This window comes from Acinonyx jubatus, chromosome C1 (genome assembly GCF_027475565.1).
Source record: "Acinonyx jubatus isolate Ajub_Pintada_27869175 chromosome C1, VMU_Ajub_asm_v1.0, whole genome shotgun sequence".
Taxonomy (NCBI): Eukaryota; Metazoa; Chordata; class Mammalia; order Carnivora; family Felidae; genus Acinonyx; species Acinonyx jubatus.
The window spans coordinates 156,792,789-156,817,096 of NC_069381.1; the positions used below are offsets into that span (position 1 = coordinate 156,792,789).

General features: G+C 38.5%; 1 protein-coding gene and 1 non-coding gene across 15 annotated transcripts in view; both read left to right on the forward strand.

Moving 5' to 3' along the window:
* The window catches only part of MYO3B (myosin IIIB), a 471,131-nt gene extending 467,240 nt beyond the window's left edge, over nt 1-3,891 (forward strand). For 13 of the 14 annotated variants that reach the window (XM_053215252.1, XM_053215254.1, XM_053215253.1 and 10 more), the window contains 3 exons: nt 2,353-2,459; nt 2,834-2,880; nt 3,693-3,891. In XM_053215252.1, the coding sequence (XP_053071227.1) occupies nt 2,353-2,459; nt 2,834-2,880; nt 3,693-3,831 (293 nt within the window). In that variant the 3' untranslated portion in view covers nt 3,832-3,891. The remainder of the gene's footprint in view (nt 1-2,352; nt 2,460-2,833; nt 2,881-3,692) is intronic. The other variant, XR_008295422.1, reaches the window with a different exon arrangement.
* A 19,357-nt stretch (nt 3,892-23,248) lies between these two features.
* LOC113598347 (U6 spliceosomal RNA) lies at nt 23,249-23,355 on the forward strand. The gene has a single exon (XR_003419021.1). It is a non-coding gene; the product is annotated as a U6 spliceosomal RNA (small nuclear RNA).
* Nucleotides 23,356-24,308: the final 953 nt, after the last annotated feature.

Here is a 24,308-nt window from a genome sequence, read left to right on the forward strand (position 1 = left end):
GCTCCAGGCTCTGAACTGTCAGCACAGAGCCTGATGCAGGGCTCAAACCTATGAGCTGTGAGATCATGATCTGAGGAGCTGAAGTCGGAAGTTTAATCAACAGAGCCATCCAGGTGCCCCACTCAACAGCATTTATTAAATAATGATTCATTTCCCAAATATTTATTTGGTTTCTTATTATTGATCACATACCAGTGATACTCAAATTTGTTCCAATGGCAAAACTCTTGTAAGTTATGACACTCTGTAAAACATTGTGAGACATGGAAATATTTAAGTTAAAATAATTAAAATTAAAATTTAATGCTAAATCAGACACCAGCTTATACTAGATTCTAGTATAGTATAGATACCATCAGACACCAACAGATTTTTTTTAATTTATGGGAGAAATGCTAAAATTGTGAAAATTATGCCCAATAACTTAATTCCTAAGTTCTAAAAATCAGGAAAAAAATACCCACCCATGGAATAGCAAATTCATCGAGAACAAAATTTGAGAACCACATCTTAAATTAAGTATCCCCAGTTGAGAATATAAATAAAAGTTTCTCTGATCAAATGTAAACACTATATGAAGTCCAGCTGAACTGGGCTGAACTCCAGCTGAACTCAGAAACTATTTAAGATCAGTCTTTTGAGTTTCCAAGGTTGGAATTCCCATAACGTTAAGAAGTCTAAGGGAGAATAGATGTCAGATCTCTAGTGCATGTTCACACCAGCAACTTTAACTCTATACACTTCTGTTCATTAATCTATAAATCAGAGGAGATGAGACAGGGCACCTTGTGTCCTACCATATTACAGCATATGGACTTCACAAACCAAGCAGGCGGTAGGTATGTTGGAAGTAGCAGAAAGAACCCATATCAATTCTGGATTCCTTATACTCTGAGGATGATGCCAGCCCAAGATACTGGAGTCCTGCCCTCTACCCAGACTTCCTGAAGATGTGTACAGGGATATCTTTAATGGCTACTAGAACCTTCTGCAAGCAACATAGCACGATGGAGCTTACTTTTACTTAGATCTTAGCTTACAAAAAAAGTTTCTTGTTAAGAAGGACAGTATGCTGTAGTTTTAAAAAGAATGCTTCCAGAACAGGAGGTAAGAGTCTAGGGTTAGGTCCTCACTCTCCCATTTCATCTGGGATGAGTCATTCAACGTTCGTGGGCCTGTTTTCTTTTCCAAAAAAAAATAAAAAATAGGCATTTAGAATAAATAGTTCCTAAATCCTTGTGTGGTTCTAACAGTCTTGGCCAATAAAGATAGGTTCCAGTTCAAGAACAGTAAAGGTGTGAAACTTCATACTTAGGAAACTGATAATTTGCTATTCATAATGGTTCTTGCTGAGTCATTCTTCACTTAGAAAATTCCCCCAGAGTTTCCCTAAATAGTAAGAACCTCTAGTGAAGTGAAACTATGTTTCCAGGTACAATTCTACAACCCTGTTTTATGAATATGATACACACTCGGCCCAGGAAAGTGAGAACTCTTCTCTGGACTGTAACATTCATAAACAGTATTGTGTGGCAGCTCTGGGGTGTGTGTGTGTGTGTGTGTGTGTGTGTGTGTGTGTGTGTGTTGGCAAGAAGTTAAAACTGCTAAATCCTGATTCAGATATAGTGCCAAAAGGACAGCAGATTCCACAAAAATCATCTGCTTGGAAGGGAAATAAATCATGACTTCATTGGACACGTGGTTTCTTAAACTCCAGTTCACTCTTGGTCCAGGGTTCTGAAATCGGGGCTAACACGGAGAGGCTGCTCTGTGAAATCATGCAATTATCTTTTCCCCTTCTCCTTTACGCTATCTCCAGAGATTGCATGGATCAATGGTATTGTTCAAAGCATTTCAGTAAATACTAGCTCAAGCCATTTTCCCTCCGAAACGTATCCCACCAAAAGGTTTGCTTCTCATCTACCCAAGAGGGTGTGTGCTCCAGATGTCTTTGAACCCTCACTGCAAGATGTGGTGCAAACTATCCCGGATTGCCTTCATTGTCCTGAGTTATCCCATGAAGATAGGACTCTGTGCTCTACAAAGGCTGGCCACCAACCTCTACTTCACCAGCATGGACAAACCAATTTGCTTTCTGTCACTCTTGACTTCTGATTTAGATAAGAGAGATGAAGGCAAAGTTACAGACAGTGGCCTTTGTTTACACTTAGCAATTCCTATGTGTGTGTATGTGTTTTAGGATGACATTTCTGCCAATATTAGCAGAGCTCTAACATGCCCATTAAAATGAGACACAGTTTCCACTAAGTGCATTTATGTGAAGAGCGATTTTTACCTAATTTTCCCAATACTTCAGATGGTTTACAGTAAAGTTTTGCTGTCTTGTTGCAGTTTCAGAAAATGGTCTTGTACAGAAGCAGCGAACACCTCGCCGAAGATGTCAGCAGCCCAAAATGTTGAGTAGCCCTGAGGACACCATGTACTATAACCAGTTAAATGTGAGTTCAAAGTGGCCATAAAGCTGTTTCACTGGCTTTGTTTCCAGTTAATAATTCTGTTATTAATACCTGTTCCAGCCCCTCCAGCCCCACCCCCACTCTCTTATGCTCTCTTCTTGAACATGTGCTTAGGCTCTTTATCTGTTGCTTTCATGTCAGGATGTCTGCCTTCACGGTGAATAATTGATGTGGTTTATCAAAGACGAGCAAGATGCATGCTTCATCAGGCTCACTTGAGCCCTTTGATCAAAAAAATTATGCTGTGACTTCTGATATTATCAGCATCTGCTTGCATTCAACACAAAATCACTTTGAATTAAAAATTAACGACTTGCTGCTTTGCTTTGACTGTGTGTTCTTGGCCCTCTCCACAGGGAACTCTAGAATATCAAGGGAGCAAAAGGAAGCCAAGAAAACTTGGGTAAATATCTGTCTTCTTAGTTCTAAGCAACTGTAAACAGAAGGGGTCTTTTGTGATATTACAGAAAATGCAAAACTTTCCAGAAGAGCTTCTAAAAATATGCAAATGGGGATATCACCACTATTATTGACACTGGAAACTACTTTTCACAGTAGCAGCTATATAAAACTTGAGTCTATTCTGTCCAAAAAGGCTGAAATTGCCACCTAAAGGCAAATGGTATTTCTCGTAATTATCCCAGGAAATTGTAGTTTCCTCCTAATTGCAGTCATGGCAGATTGTATAAAACTCTCTCACAGATGAGAGCATTCCACACAGTGCAAACAGGCCACTTCCCACATCACCCTACCCCTGGGCCTTAAAGATACACAGAGGAAAATTTCCCCCTGTGGTTAGACACAGGACACTAAAGAGTTTGTGGCCCATTTGATTGTTAGTATCTTGACCGAGAATACAGTGACATAGCTAACTGGTACTAATTTGAGAACTGGAGGAGGGCAAGAGGGGAACTTTCTCATCTAGGAACCAAACAGGGACAGACAAGTAAATTCAGACAGAAAAGTTGTAACATGATCACAGCCTCCAGACGCCACTAAATTCAGCCCTTTATCAGTCTGTGACCCAGAGGCAAAGGCTTGGTGGATCAGAGTCAGTTCCTGAGTTCTGGGTCACGCTGAGGTACCCTAAGTTGTCCTTCCCTTCCGGGGGTGGGACCCAGCCCTGTTCCCAGTACTCATGCACTGTTAGCTGCCTGGGTGATGACTGCGGCATTTGTTTTCTCTTTTTCCTGAAAACTCTTTTCTTTGTTGCAGCCAAATCAAAGTGCTTGATGGGGAAGATGAGTATTATAAATCTTTGTCACCTGTGGACTCCGTTCCTGAGGAAGACAACCCAGCCTGCCCTTTCTTTTATTCCTCATCCTCAAAAGGAGCATCTTCTGCTCAGCACTGAGCTGTACTTCCTGCCCCCCCCCCCAAGTCTGCGGAGGGTAAGAACAATCATGGTAGTTGACTGATTGTCATTTCATAAGAAAGCACTGCAACGGGTCAGCTTCTTTGGACACATGGTGCATGTCTGAGCCTTACTGAACAATTTTCATATTCCCAACCATTTTCTCATACCTCCATTGCCCTCCCCACATCTGCAGTGCAGCCTGAGCGGGGCAATTTTTCATAGCTGTGGGACACTGAGCACATCTTCACTATAGCAATAACCATCATTCATGGGAGTAACGGAGACCTCAACATCTAGGGGGGTAACAGACAACCTTGCCATTAGCCAATCATGAATACTGACATTTATTTTTCCTGCTGTGTCCATCCATGCAAAATCTGCCCCTGTGAAAATCCAGGACTCTGTTTCTACCTCACCTCTCCCTGGCATCCACCTCCTTCCTGAAAGACCCTCCAGGCATCTGTCCAGAGTCAGGGTTCCACTGCTGAGTGCTCCCATCCTAAAGGAGTGCACTCAAGGTCTCCTAGGTCAGGATAATTTTTTGTGTTTAGGGGGCAAGCCTAAGTCTTTCTATAAGGCAGATGGACACCTCTCTTGCTAATTATTATGCTGATAAAGCTTTTGCTTCTTTACTCCCATCACCTTAGCAGTAAATAGAAAGGAGTTAGAGGGACAGAAAATTTGGACCTGCCATAGTCCAAGTCCTGTGGTTTAGTAACTTCCCAGTCTCTGGTTGGCTGCCTCCACTAGGCTGTGAGTGATTATAGAGGAAGGATCTTGTCTTGTCTATCTTTGTGGGCACAGAGCCTAGGGTAGTGCCTGGCACAGAGTGGACATCCAGTAATGCACTTAAATGAATGGAGGGACTTCACTTAGTTATACTAACGTATCTGACAAGAAAATTTCAATTCTGTTGTTACACATGATTAATCACTTTTCTTATACCATAAACTCTGATTTTTTTCACTCCAGTTTGGGCTAGTCCTATAATAATAATGTTATACCATATATTATATTACTCAATATGATTCAATACAGCAAACAGCTTTGGAGCAACTCCTCTATGCAAAACAATGTGTAAGATTGCTGTGTGAGGTAAAAAACAAAACAAAACAAACAAACAAAAAAAAAACCCTACAAGACCTTTTCTCTAGAACAGATGTTCTCAACATTTTTTTTTACTTTAAAATACTTGGCAGATAGTACAATGGGAGTTCCCAGATTTTTAGAAAAATTAACTGGAGGAAATAGAGAAAAATCGTTTTCAGAGTGATAAAGGGGAGAATTTTAATACCCACATTTTACAGAGATAAAATAATGAAAGGAGGCATTTAAAGATCTCAGAAATTTTTTTTACGAGGAAAAAATATAGGAAAAGTTGAATAGTTAAACTTTACTTTTTAAAAAAAAAAAATGAGCCTTGATTTTTTTTCTCAGATGTTCACCCCAAAGAAATGTTTATAAGGTATGCAGACAGAGCAGAAGAAACACAAGTGAACTTTGTTGTTTAAAAAATATCTAGAATATGGGGCTCCTGGGTGGCTGAGTCAGTTAAGCATCTGACTTTGGCTCAGGACATGATCTCATGGTTTGTGAGTTCAAGCCCCACATTGGGCTCTGTGCTGACAGCTCAGAGCCTGGAGCCTGCTTCAGATTCTGTGTCTCCCTCTCTCTCTCTCTCTGCCCCTCCCCCACTTGCACGCTCGTGCTCTCTCTCAAAAATGAATAAACGTTAGGGGCGCCTGGGTGGCTCAGTCGGTTAAGCGTCCGCCTTCAGCTCAGGTCATGATCTCACGGTCCGTGAGTTCAAGCCCTGCGTCGGGCTCTGCGCTGACAGCTCAGAGCCTGGAGCCTGCTTCGGATTCTGTGTCTCCCTCTCTCTCTGACCCTCCCCTGTTCATGCTCTGTCTCTCTGTCTCAAAAATAAATAAACATGAAAAAAAATTTAATAAGAAATTAAAAAAATGAATAAACGTTAAAAAAATTTTAAATATCTAGAATATATAGATTTTAACATTATTCTAATATAAATATTTTTGTTTTGAAGTATAGTATAGGTACACAATATAGTGATTCAACACTTCTATGTATCGTGCAGTGCTTACCACTATAAACATAGTTACCATCTGTCACTATACAACCCTGTTATTGACTGAATTTACTGTACTTAAGTTTTCATCTCTGGTGATTTGTTATTTAAAACTGGAAGTATGTTATCTCTCAATCCCCTTCAACTATTTCTCCCACCTCCCCACCCCACTCCCCTTTGGCAGCTACCAGTTTTTTTTCCTATATCAGTGAGTCTGTTTCTGGGTTTTGTTTGTATGTTTATTTGTTCATTTGTTCATCTGTTTTGTTTCTTAGATTCCCCATGTAAGTGAAATCACACAGTATCTCTTTCTCTGACTTACTTCACATAGCATAATACCCCTCCAGGGCTATCCGTGTTGTCACAAATAACAAGATCTCATCCCTTGTTATGGCTGAGTAATAGTCCGTTGCATATATATACTACTTCTTTATCCATCTATCAACGACCGCTTAGGTTGCTTTCATATCTTAGCGATTGTAAATAATGCTGCAATAAACATAGGGGTGCCTAGATCTTTTGAATTAGTGTTTTCATTTTCTTTGGGTAAATACCCAGTAGTGGAATTACTGGATCATACAGTATTTTCTATTTTTAATTTTAAGGAACCTCCATACTTTTTCCCACAGCGTTTGCACCAGTTTATATTCCCAGCAACAGCACACGAGGATCCCCTTTGCTCCTCATCCTTGCCAACACTTGCTGTTTCTTTTTTTTTTTTTTTAATATTTATTTATTTTGAGAGAGAGAATGAGCTTGTGCCTGTGAACAGGGGAGGAGCAGAGCGAGAGGGAGAGAGAGAGAATCCCAAGCAGGATCCATGCTGTCAGCACAGCCTGACTCTGGGCTCGATCTCCCTAAACATGAGATCATGACCTGAGCCGAAATGAAAAGTTGGACACTCAACCAACTGAGCCACCCAGGCGCCAACACTTGCTATTTCTTGTCACATCATTCTGACTGGTATGAGGTCATATATCCTGTTTTGAAATTTTACTTTTATCATTGACTTATCTACTTTTGATTTGATACTTTAGCTATTTTTCGAACTGTTGAGTAGAAATATTTCTAACTTCCTATTTCTCTGTGTACAATGTAATTGTATACCTGCCTTGTTTCTAATTAAATATTTCTAAAAATAAGTTTAAAGGAAACAGAAATAATTATAAAATGATGATTTTGAAGCTCTACACTAATTAGTCATTGCCAAGCTATAACTCCTAACATTACTTTAGAAATAGGGTTCACAGGGCTCCTGGGTGACTCAGTCAGTTAAGCATCCAGCTCTTGATTCTCTTGGGATTCTCTCTCTCCCTCTCTCTCTCTGCCCCTCCCCTGCTCTCTCTCTCTCAAAATAAATAAAACAAACAAACAAACAAACAAGAAAACCAACTACACCATCTACAGATTGTTGATGTTATTCTTGGACTAGTCATAATGCCACAAACTCAAGAAGCAATTCTTAAATCAAGTATATGAGAAGGATTCAACCTGGAATCTCATAAAAGTCTTATGAGATTTTTCAAGGTAATATGCACATGACAAAACAAAACAAAAATCACATAGTCCAGAGGGTTGATAATGGAAAACATTATCTCTCTGTCCCTACCTTAGTCCCTCCCCGCAGAGTCAACCATTTTTTACTATTTCTAATTCTTCTAATGGTTTCCATCGTATCTATGGATAATTTACTTCTATCTTCTTTGGTTTATCATTATTGATAACATTTACTCTCTCCTTCTATGAAAGATGTGCACTTATTTCAGTTTTATCTCCCTTCTCTCTTACTTCTTCCAGTGATTATAATTGTATATTTAAATTTTTGTTGATTACCTTTTAAACTTTATACAATTAAACATCTATTTTTATGTGTCATTGACTTTTGATAGCATCTCTGCGAGGATACCTGACGTGAAGAAAACCAACAGGCTGAAGGATATTGTCAAGACAAACAAAATAACTGACCCTGGACAAAATAGAAATCATTCTGGGAATAGAACAGTTTCACTTAACTGCACCTTTGGTGTTCATGCTCTGAGCTGCTGTTTTTACATTTTGGTTCATCTGAAGATATGCCTCCATCCACTTCCTTTAACTTTCTTTATGTTTAAATGTCATACAAATACAGAAAAGGGCACAAATCAGAAGACTCAATTCAGTCAGTTATCAGAAAGTGAGCATCTGTATAAACATCTGTGCATGCAGTGGACCATTGTCAGCACACTAGAAGTGTCCCTCTTGTCCCTTCCCAACCACCACCTTCCCAAAGACAAGCACTCTCATGATTCTGCTGGTAAATATCTCCTTGATTTTCTTTATAATTTTACCACTCATGTGCATTCCTAAACACTACAGTTAAATTTTGCCTCTTATAGTTAGGTTTTGGGAACTTATGTAGGTGGAATCATGTAGTAGGTAATCTTTTGGGTCTTGTTTCTTTTCTTTAGTGTTATATTTGTGAGACTTATCTATGTTGTGTAATAGAAATGTAGTTCATTCCTTTTCATGACTATGTAGCATTCCAGTTTGTGAATATGGCATAACTGACTTAGCCATTCTGCTTTTGATAGACAAATATGAATTCTTTCCAATTTGGGGCTATTTTGGACATTGCCACTGTGAACATTGTTCCAGGTCTCTTAGTGTATATTTGCATGCATTTCTGTGGGCTATGCAGAGTTCTAAAGTACACATAACTGCACTTCAGTAGGTAATACCAAATTGTTTTCCTAAGTGATTTTACCAATTTACAGTCATACCTGTGACATAAGAGAACTTCCAGTTCTTGCTATTATCAGCCTTCTTTATATAGGCACTCTAATGGGTATCTATTAGAATCTCACTTTGATTTATACCTTACATATCTCTAATTGATAATGATAACTGAGCACATTTTTATGTGTTTAGTGCCCATTTTAAATACCTTCTCTTGTGATACACCCATTTTTAATTGGGTTAACTATATTTTTTCTTTTTATTTGGAGAAATGTATTACATATAGTTAATTATATGTGTCGCAAGTATTTTCTCCACTAGATGCCTTGTCTTTGCATTCCCTTAAAATATCTTTTGATGAAAAATGTCTGTAATTTTAACATAGTACAACTTATCAATCTTTTCCTTGATTAGTACTTTTTAAAAGCATACTAAGAAATCTTGTCCGGCCCCAAAGTCATAGATATTTACCTTTAGGATCTTCTGGAGGCATTATTTCTTGCTTTTCATGTTTAGATCTTCTACCCAGCCAGAAGTGATTTTGTGTGAATGGTGTGCAGTAAGGGCCAATTTTCATACTTTCTCATAATGGAGATTCAACTGTTGTAGCCCCATTTAATGAAAAGGCCATCTTTTGCCTACTGCTCTAAAATACTACCATTTACATAAATCAGGTAATAATGGATCTATTTCCAGATTCTCTGTTCTGTTGATTGGATATCCTTGTCTTAAATACTGTACCTTTATAATAGGCCTTGGCATATGACAAAGCAAGTCTTCCAACATGTTTTTTCTTCTCCAAGAGACCCTTGATTAGTCTGGGGTCTTTGCATATTATAGATTCAAATAGTGAACTTATGGGGGGGAAAAAACTGTTCATATTTCTTTGTAATTATCTTGAGTCTATAAGTCAATTGGGAAGGAATGGTCATGCCTATAATATTGAGTTTTCCAAACTATAAGCATGATATATCTTTCTGTTTAGTTATTCCTTCTCTTCTCTCAATAATGATTTATGATTTTATGTGAGAAATCTTACACATGGTTTATTAGTTTTATCCCTATATGCCATGTATAATTTGATATTATTTAACACTTTTTAATTTTTATGTATTAACTATTTGTTGCCCGTTCTAGACTAAATTTTTATGTTCCCCTCCCAAATTCATGTTTAAATCTAATTCCCAACATGACAGTATTTGGTGGTGGGACCTTGGGGAGTGACTAAGTCATGTGAGTAGAGTCCTTATGAATGGGATCAGTGCCCTTTTAAAGAGACCCCAGAGACCTTGCTTTGCCTTTTCTGCCACATGAGGACACAGTGAAAAGATATCTGTCTGTTAACCAGCAAGTAGCTCCTCACCAGACACCAAATCTACTGGCACCTTGATATTGGACTTCCTATACCTCCAGAATTATGAGAGAGAAATTTATGTTGTTTAAGTCACATCTGTGGAATTCTGTTATAGCAGCCTGAACAGACTAAGATATTGCCATTATATTAAAATGCAGTTGATATTTTGTATTTGAGATGCATCAACTTTGCTATGTCATTAATTCCAATAATCTATCTGTAGATATTTTTGGATTTTCTGCATACACAATTATATCCTCTGTGAACTACTATAGACATGTTCTTCCTTTTTCATACTTCATACTTGTTTTTATACTTTGTTTTTTTCTTGACTTACTGTCTGTTTTATAATGCTTTTGCTGCATTATAAACCACCCAAAATTAAGCACATATTTCTTACAAGTCTGTGGGTTGGCTGAGTATTTATGCTGGTTTGAACTAGTCTTGCCAGTACTCATTTGTGCATCTGCACTTAGCTGCAGGTCAGCTAACCACTTTTGTTCATGTTGACTGGGTTTCTCACATATCTAGGGCCACAGCAAGGACAGCTAGGCCAACTTAGTTCTACTCAACATGGGCTCATCCTCTAATTTGTTATTATCCCCAGTGGCAGTGTCAAAGTCTCTAAAAAAGGGGGCTGGGGGTGGGGAGAGCGTTCTTGAGGCCCAGAACTGGCACGTTATCAATTTCACCATATTCTTTTAACCAAAACAAAATGCAGGACCAACCCACATTCAAGAGGGGCTTCAGAGTCCCATTACATTGCAAAGGATTACATACAAGGAACAGTAAAGAATTCGTGTCATTTTTGTTTTAATCGAAATGCCACACTGACCTGGCTGGGATTTCTAGTACAAGGTTGTTTAGAATGGCTAATAGTAGGCACTCTTGTCTTTTTTTATAGTCTCAAAGAGGAAAGCTTTCAGTGTTTGATCATTAATTATAATATTTGCTGTTCCTTTCTGTTCTCTAGAGGGGTTTTTCCCTTATAAGTGGATGTTTGATTTTATCACATGCTTATGTTTTATACATGTAAATAATTCTGTGATTTCACTCCTTTATTTTGTCAGTGTAGTGAGTTATGCTGGTTTTCTAACATGAAACCAGCCTTGCATCCTTTCAGTACATACAACTCTATCATGTTGTATTATCCTTTTACATTTTGCTGCATTTGATTTATTAATTTTTTAAAAATTTATATCTGTGCCCATAATGAAATTAACATATACATTCTTAATTCTCATAATATCCCTACTTGCTTTTTTACAGAAGAGTTTGTGTAAGAATGACATTAGTTCTTTCTTAAAATAGTTTTAATTCACTACAGGAGCTATTTGTGTCTGCAGTTTTTATGAGGGAAAGTTTTAATTACGGATTAAATTTCTTTAATAGTTTATGACTACTTATATCTTCTGTTTCTTCCTGTGTCAGTTTTGTTAGGTTTTAGTTTTCTAGAAGTTTGTCTCTTTTTTCTGCATTTTCAAGTTTGGTTAGAATTGCTCAATGTATCTCTTAAGATATTTTTAGTATTGTAGAATCTGTCATAAGATCTCCTTTTTCATTTGCAGTAGTGATAATTTGTGTTTTCTTTTTTCTTGACTATTCTTGCTAGGTCTGTCAATTAGTGTTTTAAAGGAAACAACCTTTGATTTTGTTCATTTTTTTCATTATCTATTTGTTTCCCACTTTACTAACTTTTGCTCTTAGGTATATTATGTTTTTTCTTTAATAAAATTGGCTGTTATTTTTTCTAATCTCTTGGGATTTTAAGCCTTGTTTTCTAATATATTTATTTAAGCTATAATTTTCCCTCTAAGTATGGAATTAGTAGCAAATGAAAGTGTTTTTACTATTATGCAGTTATGGTTTCTTTTTTGCTCATGAGATTTTCAGAAGTTTATTAATTTCTCAACATACAAAGATTATCTCCTATATTTTTGTTGTTGAGTTCTACCTTAATTTTTCTTATGGCCAGAGAACAAATTCAGTATCATTTCAATGACTTTGATATTTATTGATACTTTATGACTCAGCATATGATTTCCATAATAAAAACTTTATTAATAAATATTCCATATTTACTTAGAAATAAGGTGTATTCTGCAGTCTTCTATATATGCACAATAGGTCCAGTTTGTTAATAGTCCTCTCTTCCATGCTTACTGAACTTTTTTACTGCTGTTTCTATCAGGTAAGAAAACTATGTTAAAAATCTCCCACTATGATTGTGTACTTATCCATTTCTCCTTTTAGTTTTGGCAATTGTTTTCTCTATGTATATTAAGCCTATATCATTAGGTACATATACACACTTTTACCATTTTTTGGCTACCCAAGAAATTACAATATGCCTTCCTTGACTTAACCAAAATCTAATATTACTTAATACTCTTACCCTATTCTTGAACAATTCAAGAATTCAAGGACCTTAAAACACTAACAATATTTCTATCTATATTATATATTCCTCCTTGATTATATTGCTTCTATTGTGGTATATTTCTAACTAGGCCAACATGGGGACTTGAACTCATGACTCCAAGATCAAGAGTCACATGCTCTACCAAATAAGGCAACCAGGTGCCCTATTGTGGTATATTTTAATTTCATATATATTTTAAATCCCACAAGACATTATTATTGTTCTCATAGCTCTTCGTTTCTTCCCACATCTCAGACCTTTATTCTGAGATCCATTTCCTTCTGCCTAAAGGGCACTTAGTATGTCCTTACTATGAGTTTGCTACTATAAGTTTTTGTTTAACTAAAAATGTCTATATTGCATCTTAATTTTTGAAGGATATTTTTGATGAGTGCAGAATTCTATATTGGCAGTTATTTTTTCTTAGAACTCTAAAGATAGCACTTCATTATCTTCTGGTTCTCATTGTATCTGTTGAAAAGACAACTGTAATTCAAATTGTTCTTCCTATGAAGGTAATTTGTCTTCTTCCCTTATTGCTTTTAAGGGTTTCTCTTTATTTGGTTTCTAGCAGTTTTAACTTATGTGGTTCTCATTTATGTTTTCTTATTCTCTTGGTTATTATTTATTGCGTATTAGAAATTATACTTGTGACATTGCTTGTAAAGATAATTTGAGACCCAGAATAATATTCCCTTCTTCCATAAAACAGTAGCATTTGCTGTGGGCACAGATAAATCAGGACCACTTTAATCCAACTGTAGAGCCTATGATGGTTGGAAACTGACCTGAAATCCTTGTTAGAACAGTAGACATCTGGTTTATTATCTCCTAAAGTGGAGCTCTTTACCATCCCAAGTCAGGGTGTGTGTGTGAGGAAGTGGGGGGGGGGGGGCGGGGAAGATAGGTGTTTAAGACTCCAACTTTCGTCCCCTTTGTTGCTCTTCATTGTTTAGCCTCGCAGCCTCTTAGTTGCCTTTTCTGAAATTGGCAAATTCCTTCCAGAAGAAAAGTTGCCCCCAGTGCCAAGTTCTTCTCTCAGAATTTCTGTTTTCTTCTAGACCTTGGTTCATTATTTTTTCATTCTCTTGCTAGCTTTCCAGTGCCTTCAATTAGGTATTTTTAAATCTTGTCCTAATTTACTATTTGGCTCAAGGAGAGGACAGTTTGAACTACCTAGGCCTTTATTACTGGAAGCAAGATGACTTCTATCCATTTTTCATCTTCCAGAAATATATTAAAATCTTTCTTCCTTTGATGATTCACTCTTCTATTCTTATCATTATCTTGAGTTTATTATTCTTAGTTCTAATTTACTGCTGTTTAAATAAGATTTCAAGAGGGGCTCCTGGGTGGCTCAGTCGGTTGAACATATGACTCTTTGTTTCAGCTCAGATCATGATCTTGCAGTTTGTGGGATTGAGCCCCATGTCAGGCTCTGTGCTGACAGTGCAGGGCCTGCTTGGGATTCTCTCTAAATTAATTAATTAATTAACTAATTAATTAACAAACTTTAAAAAGAAATAAGTAAATGAGATCTCAGGAAACAGGAGATACAAATGTGTGCATGCTGTATCTGCCATGCTGTAACCTATCCTGCTTAAAATCATTAAGTAAATAATTTACAAATATTAATATTTGAATTATTTTTCTTATAACAACTTTACTGAGATGTAATTCACATACAATACAATTCACCGTTTCCAAGTATACAACTGTGTATATTTGAACTATGATTAATAATAAATTATTTGTTTCACACAATTAATCTCCAGATATTACTGTCTTAAGACATTGTTGAGCTAATGTAGGAGTTTACAATAGAGGAAGAGAGCTGTGACATATACATAGATATTTATAGTAGGAAATGGCAGAGCAAGTAAGAGCAGAGAGGGAGCATAGAGAAATGAAGGAATGATTCATGAAGAAATCAGCATTTAACCTGAATCTTGAATGGTGGCTTGAGCAGAGATGGACAGAGGTAGAACGAGCTGCCATCCCATAAAAGAAAACACAAGGGCAGCTGCTAGTCTTGGTGTGAATTAGAAGAAAAAAAAAAGTCCCTCCCACCCCCATTCTAAGCACCCTTGTACACCTACAACAACCAAGTGTAATGAAAGAGCCCAGTCAGACTGAAGCACCCGGAAAAATTCAGGTCCTGTTCTTGTTTGACTGAAGCATAGTAAGTAAATAAAAGGTACCACTGGAGAAGTTGATTGTGGAGGACTTTGAATGCTGTGCTAAGGAGTTTGTACTCTATTTACTGGGCAACCAGAAACCACTGGGGATTGTGTTCAGAGGAATGCCATGAACAGAGCTGGAATTTGCAAAGAGCTTGTTGGCAGTAGTGCAAAGGGAGAAGTGAGAGGCAAGGAAATCAGTCGGAAGGTTTATGTGGCAGTTCAGCAAAAGGTATTAAAGACCTAAGCTAGAATGATGGAAGGAGAATAAAAGTGGTGTGAAATTAATACATCCGGTAAAAATGTCCTTTGCAGATTGGGTAGTAAGGGCTGGGGAAGCAATGGGTGGAGGAAGGATAAATTAAAGATGATCCCATGCAGAAGAAATGAGTTGAAATCTGGAATTTATCTGCAGTTTATCAGCTGGGTGACTGAGACAGTCACTTTAGTTTCCTGTGGCACCTGGCTAATTTCCCAGAAATTCAGTGGTTAAAGGAAGGAAAGAGGAGGAAATATAATTCAAGGGGGTTGCAGGATTGGCCAGATTTGTAGGCTGGAAACAGGCTGAAGAGAAGGATTAGGATTAAGGTTTACACTGTGGATGGGAGAAAGTGATTTTTTTATGTTAATGAAGTCAATGAAATTCAAAGTTATATAAAAAATCAGTATAGTGACTAGACCTCAGACACTTGTTAATCATTAAAACAGGGGTTTTTTTATTATTTATTTTTTTGAGGGATAGAGAGAGAGCACAAGCAGGGGAGGGGCAGAGAGAGGGGGGAGACACAAAATCCAAAGTAGGCTCCAGGCTCTGAGCTGTCAGCACAGAGCCTGACACAGAGAAACATGAGATCATGACCTGAACCAAAGTCAGACACTTAACCGACTAAGCCACCCAGATGCCCCTAAAACAGTTTTTAAAAGGTGTTTTGCTCAAATCTGTGTTTATTGGTTTTCCACACTGCCAGTGTTGATTTGTGAGATTTCATAAGGTATGAGGTATTTATTGCCAGTTCCTTGATCACAGTTAAAATAACCTTCAAGAGAATGGGATTGTTATGTCATATATACTATTTTACAGATATTTCAAAGTTCAGAGACTATCTCTAAAATAAATTTTTGGAGATTCCTTTTTCTAAAGTTACCTATGGTATTTCTTTTCTATGTAGCTATTATTGAATTACATTAGTCTTCATCCTAAGTCAAATTTGTATGAAGTAGAAATTTTGGAAAGATGTTGAGATATCTCCTCTCAAATATTTTATTTGTATCCATGACTCACTCACAATACCGCATCCAGTCACACCGAGTGGTTTGAATCATGGGCTGGTTATTGATCGGGTTACTTGGTTAAATGACTAACCTGGTCATCAGTTCAGACTATGTCTATGTGTAAACACCAGTTTGGCAGTTTAACGGAAGTACCCAAACAGATCATGTTTTCAGTATACTCAAGATACAAGGAAGAGAAGGAGTTTGTGCGTTGACACATGACATACGTGAACCAGTGACAACCTATGAATAAAATGAGGAGTTGGGGAGGGTCTATGCTTATTTAGTTAGTTGGGTACCCACTTACATGACCTCTGGTATTTAATGTTCTCCAAACCAGCCCCTTGGTCAGTGACAGGAAAGAATGCTAGCCTTTGAGTCACACAGAATGTTTTCTTCATTCACACTCACTTGTGGTTTTACTGGGCCATGTATCATTCAAAACAAAAGGAGAGGGGAAAAAAAATCAAGCAAACAATGAAAGTCTTATTGCCACTCACGTTACGATGTTAAAATCAAAGAAAATATTTCTGCCAGTTAACCATCCCCTTGATAACTTTGGATGGTTGGCTGTTACTTGCCAGATCGATCTGGGGACGTAAAGATGACGTGTCACTGCTCTGTACACCTGAAGGTTCTATTTTAGAACAATAAGAAGACTTAGAAAATACCAGGCCAACCCCACTCTTTTTACAGATGATGGAGCAGACAACCAGTGACTTATCCAGGGGTCACACTGTGAGTGAATAACAGAGTAAAAACAGAGTAAAATCTAGGTTAATTTATTCTACATTCTGGATTCTCTGTACCGGACTATCAGGCTTCCCATAATGTCCTATGATCTAGGACCAGCTTCACTTATACACAGGTTAAGTGGTTCTAAGCAGACAACTTGCTTAGAAAGAAGCGTTCTTCTTTCCAAAAATATTTCCCTAATTCTCCCGACATGTAAGATGTTGCTACCAGGCCTAGTGCCTTCCAAGAACTCTACGGATGTTTACAGAGATAATCTGAAAGCCATTATTGAAATAAAAATATTTAATACATTTATTTGATGCAACTTCACTAGCATTCTCCCATGTGGTCTTCACACCAGCTATGCTAAGTAGGTAAAAAGCATAAATGGGAAGTTCAGAAAGGTCACGTTATCTGGCCGCTGTCAGAGAGCTAGTAGGGAGGAGCAATATGCAAATCTAGCTGTGGCGGAGTCCAGCAGGCTCTTTCCAGGAGTCAAACAGTCCTTTAAGGAATGTTGATGGTTAACTGACAGTCTGTCCGGGGTCAGAGTAACCAAACTGCAGTTTAATATAGAATATGCTGATGCCTTCATTGAATTTTTATTGGAGAATAACACAACTGACATGCACTGAGTGGTTATTATATGCCAAGCCCTGTGCTTGACCCCTCTTGCTCCATTTAACCTTCACACTAACCTATCAGATATATATTATCATCATTATACCATTTTCACAGGAAAGTGAGGTATGTAAAGTTTCAGTGACGTGCCCAAGACCCTGCAGTTTGGTGGCACCAGCACGTAAGCCCAGGCAGTTTGGCTCCAGAATGTCCTTTAATCCCTATTCCATGCTGCCATGTAACACCTGCAACCTCAGTACGAGGCCTGCAGAGAGGGTCAAGTGGTGACTCTGTCAAGAAAGTTGAATAGAAGGGCACCTGGGTGGCTCAGTTGGTTAAGCGTCTGACTCTTGATTTCAGCTCAGGTCATGATCTCACAGTTTGGTTCGTGAGTCTGAGCCCCATGTCAGGCTCCGTGCTGACAGTGCAGAGTCTGCTTGGACATCTCTCTCTCCCCTCCCTCTCTCTGCCCTTCCCCACTTGCTTGTATGCTCTCTCAAAAATAAATACATAAACTTAAAAAAAAAATTGTTAGAAAAGAAAGTTGAATAGATTACCAAAGACTCGATTGAAGCCAAGTTGAGAAGAAACTTGAAGCTTTCAGACAACGATTGATTTTTATAGGAAGTTAGCGGAGGTCTTGAGGCACTATGGAATAGCCTTGATGGGGATTTGCAGAGATATTCCTGGTATCTTGGTGAAAGTTAACAAGGCAACGGGAAAAATGGTGGTGAGCTTTCTATTTGGAGACCAACCTGAGCTATCTTTCATCCTAAAGAAGGCAAAAAATTGTCACAATTTACACTTTTTTTTGTAATTGGTTTCTCAAATGAGCTAACTTCTGAGAGCTGGTCCTGAAACAGTGAACCAGGAAAAATAAGTTTGTTGGAGACTGAGAGGCAATAAAAAATCTGGGGCATGTTGTGCAAAAGCAGCTATAGGCACACAGCACCAAGAGTGCCCATGGGCAAAGGGAAGCTGAGAGGGTAAAGGGAAATAGGAAAACTCCGCTGACTCTCAATTCTGGCTGTGGTTCTGACTCTAAATAAAGTCTTATTGGAGCACAGACACAGCCATTCGTTTACATATAGTCTGTGGCTGCTCCCACAACACAATGGCAGGCCTGCAAAGCCTAAACTATTTACTACCTTGCCCTTTACAGAAGTTTGCCAACCCCTGCTCTAGACCTGTTACCCAAAGAACTGGAGGGAAAACTTTTTTTACCACTTTCCAGCCATTCTTGGGGGACACCAAATAGGTTTGGCCTCATGAAAACTCCTTGGACCAGAAGCCCAGCAATATGGTTCTATTGCCTTTTTCTTTTTTAGGTTGCATGATTATACTACACTATATAAATGGAACTATAGAATATAAGCCCATGATGTAATCCTATCTGATGAACTGTGTATTGATCAACAACTGTGGGAAGAAGGAAGGCAGCATGGAGTACTTAACAGATCACCAAGAACTCTTCAAAAAAGAAAGGAGAAAGCATGGTTGAAGGGGCTGGAAAGAGAAAAAGCAGAGAGAATCCTCTCAAAGCTGTAGTTTCCTCACCTATCAAGTGAGGGCATTGGGCTTCTCCATGGGGCCTCTGAGGACCCTCAATCATTAGCTTCCTTGGCTTTTCCTGAACCATCACAAAATCCCAAGACTTTATGCCCTGAAATCTAGCATCCTGCATTAACTCCCATTCAGTATGCCAGGTCTCTCCAGTCACTCATTACCATTCTAACATTTTTAGTTTCTATATGTGTAATCTAACATTTTTAGTTTCTATATGTGTAATATGAGTGATTTAACAACTTTTAATTATTAGCAAATCTGTATCTTTTCACCAATATTTATATATAAGCTTAATATAACAAGAAACTAATGTTTTCTGAGCACCGAAAGATCCCAAAGTTCTATAAAACCTCATCAGTATATTCTTTTATTTTATTTTTAATTTTTTTTAATGTTGATTTATTTTTGAGAGAGAGAGCCAGAGCATGAGTGGGGGAGGGGCTGAGAGGGAAACAGAGACACAGAATCCAAAGCAGGCTCCAGGCTCGGAGCTGTCAGCACAGAACCTGACATGGGGCTCAGCTCACAGGGCTCGAACCCATGAGCTGTAAGATCGTGACCTGAGCCAAAATCGAACACTTAACCAACTGAGCCACCCAGGTGCCCCTAGCAGTATATTCTTAACTAACTGCAGGCTAACCCATCCATTTTGGGTCAGGAGTGGCTAATAATTGTACATGCAACTGTGTAGCTATAGGTTCTTGACAATCATAGCAAATAATCATATGACCAAATAGCGGCTCAGCTGAGATTTAAAAGTTGCCATGGCTCTCTGAAGAGGTGTAATAGAAATTAACTGTGTATCTCTTATGTCTATATCATAGAGCTAAGAAATAGGGCTTGAGTTTATTTTTAAAATATATTCATGTATTCAGCAAATATGTATTAAATGACTACTCTGTGCCAGGAATTAAATTCACACCCCCAACTATGCAACTGTACTATACATGAAACCCTTACATTATTTTGCGTTTCTTTTATTTCCACGTTCCTGTTAAAAATAAGTCACACTGAGCAAGTTCTGTGATTTTTCTGCTCGATGCAGAGCTGTCCACTTGAGATCTTCACACAAAGATCACAGAGGGGAAAATCCCTTCCTGCAAGGACATCAGAGGTGTTACTCGGCTCGTAATGGCTTTAGCTTCAGGGGGTCAGAATGTCACATCATATTTAAACAATACTTCAGTAATGGTGCTCACTTTTCCCATCCCATTGATAAGCGGAAAGGAAGCTGGCATGTTTAGCTTCAGGATATGTGTGAAAAAAGCCCTGAGAATGAGAGAAAGGGATGAGGGGGGGCACAGAAACCTAGTTGTTCCCTTTACCTCCAGAGAACAGAGAGAGAAGTGAGAGCCGCTTTTCCTTCTTCAGAAATAAAAGAGAGATCAGAGGAGGCTCTTGGGGCCTAACCCAACCCAGGAGAAGTCAGAATAAGGAGTGCTAAACCAGTGCTTCTCCAGCTGCCTCCGGCTGGGCTGGGAGTATCAGAGCCACCTAGGGAGCTTGCTAAAGATGCCCTTTTCCTGGGCCCACCCAGACCTAGGTGAGCAGAAACTTTGGAGGTCGGGTGAGGGGAAACCTGTACCCTGAGTGACTCCCATGCACAAAAAAGTATGAGAACCTTTGTTGCAAATCTTGATAGATTGAATTAATTTACAAGTCCTTAACTTTTAATGAAATGAAACATTGTTTTAAACCAGTGTGGAAGGTATTAGAGTGGAGTTTATTAAAACTCAAGTCCTTAAGATGCCATCTTGAGCGACAAAAATTAACCTAGGACCGGGTGTCCGACTTGCCTTCTTCTGCCCTCCTCATTCCAAACTCCCTCCCGCTCTCCCCACTCCTCCATCCTCCTGTTCTTCCTTTCTTTCCATGGTTTAGGCCTTAGAACTAAAAACTAACTGCAGCAGCAGCCACACAAAGACTAAAGGTCAGATTCAGAGCAGGAGTAGGCTTTTCTAACTTAAGGTTGACGAAATGTCTCTGAAAAGAAATGTCTCTGCCTTGCAGAGAAGGCAAAACATGTGCATTTCTGTTGTAGACATTTTCTCACTTTTTAATATATATTACCTTCAGTCTGTAAAAATTAACAAGACTGGAAAGTTTATCCCTGAAATAGGAACTTTCTTCGAAAGTATATCAGAAGCTCAACTTCTTAATAATTATCACAACAATGTGTGCTATTATCACACTACTATGAGAATGGGATTGTCCCCAGTCTAACACATTCTTGTGCTGTCTAAGCAGATTGACACCCAGTGGTCCCTTCCATCCTCATTCTGCTCGCAGAAGCCTTTTGCTCCATTGGCAACTCTCCCATCCATAGCCAGGTCCTCTCTCTACCTTCCCAACTTACCTATTGTCCCTGCACTCCTTCTACACACTCTGCCTGCTTTTAGAAAGAGAGATGCCCTCCAATTTCATGCCATCTATAGGAGACAGCACCCAAATCAGATGTTCAACGTAAACACAGCTCCCTCTGGCCAAGGGCTTTCTTGTTCCTCTCTCTGCCCCCCACCCCGTTTAAGTTCACAGTTTTACTCCTAGGCCCTTTAGTTTTCTCCGAATACTGTCCTTTCCATACATTATTGAAAACATTTCCCAAATGAATCAGAGCTTCCTTTGGGGACATTAGGTTAAACAAAAGGCATTTAATGAGAAAGTCATTTCAAATCACTCTTTAAGTACAAGTACCACCTGGACTTTGAAGAAAGAGAGCAGTTGGCCTCACAATGTTGTCTTATGGGGGTAACCAAGTCAGGTTTTAAATTACACCAAAATAAGGAAGAAGGATGAATGAGAGAGCAGTATGAGAATGTGTGTTTAATCCTGAAGAACAGTCTTTCCTATGTCCCTCCTGACTATATGGAAAATACATGTGGGTGTTAAGGTGCTTTTTACGTATGTACATTGTAATGGTAAAGTGAGAAAAGAAAATGGAAACTATGCAGGAACTAATTCAGCACAAGCTATTGGTTACTAGCTGAGAGAAGAAAAACACTAGGGAGCACTTTAAATCAGACCATGTGAGAAGGCCATCTGTAACTTAATATTTTAATTTGTGCCCCCCCCCAAAAACATCTATATGAAAAAATAATAAAATGTAAATAGAAAACTTTTCCTACTGAAGAGTGAAATTGCTTTCCAAATAGTCAGAAAGGGAGAGGAGGGAGAACACTTAAACAATATTATATTACTGTCTAGTAAATCCATTCTCATTTATCCATACTAATGAAGTGTTAAAACAAAAAAAGAAAGAAAGAAACAACAAGCTCAAAATGGAGTCACTTGTGCTAAACCCCATGCCAACAAACCAACACTTAATACCTAACCTAACTGCAGTTTCAGCCTCCCTCAGGAATATAATCTTAACCAGTCAATCTGGAATTACCTGTTCAGCACTAGTGAGGTAATCTGCCTAATAGACCCCAGCCTTCCTCCAAAGGAAGGTGACTTTGCCTGAAATAATCCATTCTTTGCTAGAATAACTCTCTTGCCCCACCTCCTTCTGCCTATAAAAGTCTTCCATTTTGTACAGCTCCCTGGAGCTCCGTTCTTTTTCTTTCTTGTTTGTTTTTGTTTAAGATTTTTTATTTTTTAAGTAATCTCTACACCCAATGTGGGGTTCAAGATATTAAGAGTTGCACATTCCACTGATTGCACCAGTCAAGCACCCTATGAGCTCCCTTCTATCTGCTAGATGGTATACTGCCTGACTCATGAATTGTTGAATAAAGCCAATTAGATCTTCACATTTGCTCAGCTGAATTTTGTTTAACAGAAGGAAAATAGGACATCAGCTAAAATAGCATTAGTGTTAGATTTTGTAATATATTTTGAATTACTCATTTTAACAGGGATGGGTGGGCACCTGGGTGGCTCATCAGTTAAGCGTCCAACTTCGGTTCAGGTCATGATCTCATGGTTCGTGAGTTCAAGCCCCGTGTCAGGCTCTGTGCTGACAGCTCAGAGCCTGGAGCCTGCTTGGGATTCTGTGTCTCCCTCTCTCGCTGCCCCTCCCCCACTCACACATGCGTGCACACGTGTGCGGGCACACACTCTCTCTCTCTCTCTCTCTCTCTCTCTCTCTCAAAAGCAAATAAACATTAAAAAAAACTTTTTTAACAGGGATGGGTGTTCTGAGAATTTACCAGAATCCAAACTAAATATTCATTTAATCAGGAAACACTTAGCATATTCTTACTATGCGTAGAACATGCAACAAAGTGCCATGGGTATGGCAAAGACTCAGCCTTATGACTTAGCTTAGAACACTCTTCCACATTTATATAACATGTGTCCCAAAATGAATTTCATATATTATTCATTCAGTGTATTTGTCCATTCATTCTTGTATTCATCCATTCAGTGAATCTTGATCAAACACTTCCTATGTGCCAAGCACTGTTCTAGGCCTTGGGATGCACCAATAAGCCAATAGATAGAAACAGACAAAAAGCATGCTCACTTTGGCAACATGTACACTAAAACTAAAACAATACACAGAAAATTGGTGTGGTCCCTGCACAAGGATGACACGCAAATTTGTAAAACATCCCATGTTAAAAAACAAAACAAAAACAGACCAAAAGCTCTGCCCCTTTGCTCCCATGGAGCTTTATTTAGGTTGAGGGACAGCCAATAAGCAAGCAGCACAATAAATAAATCAACTACATAGTGTGTCTGGAGTGACCAAACATTCTGGTGGTTTGTTCAAGATAGTCTCAGATTATATATATTGTTCTGTCTCCACCCCATTCCAGTTAACGCTCCCTTTCACCTTCAAAAGTGTTCCATTTGGTCAATGAATTGGTCACTCTAAGTATGTTTGAAGATGATACATGGAGAATGGGGAGAGCAGAGAATGGATTGCAGCCTAACAAGGTGGTCAGGGTGGGTCCTATGGAACCAGGAACATTTGAGCTAAGATTTGAACAGTATGAGAGTTGGTCAAGAGCATATGATTTTAAAAGTCTGTATCCTTATTATAAAACATTGAACTAATACACTTCTTCATGCTTTTCTTCAGCCTATATAAGCTTTTATTTATTTTTTTATTTAAAAAAAAAAATTTTTTTTAACATTTATTTATTTTTGAGACAGAGAGAGACAGAGCATGAACAGGGGAGGGGCAGAGAGAGAGGGAGACACAGAATCTGAAACAGGCTCCAGGCTCTGAGTGGTCAGCACAGAGCCCAGCCTATATAAGCTTTTAAAACATAAAATGGTGTTATATTGCTCGTAGTATATGGCATCTTTGAATCACTAACTTATCCTGGCCAGTTCCACGTCAGCGTATACACACAGTAGTCCACTGTGTACTCATACTGCTTTCCCACTGCTGCAAGACTCTCCATCTAAATTGATTCTGCTCTAGTGAAAGAAGGGAGTGGCAGATTTGGGGGAGGGACCGAGAAAAGGAGGCCAGGGATTAAGCCTTTCTTGGTAATCAAATCTATGCTAAGTCTCCATGCTTCTTGCAGGCTACAGCAAGTTTCTAGAGTAAAAATATACAGAGAT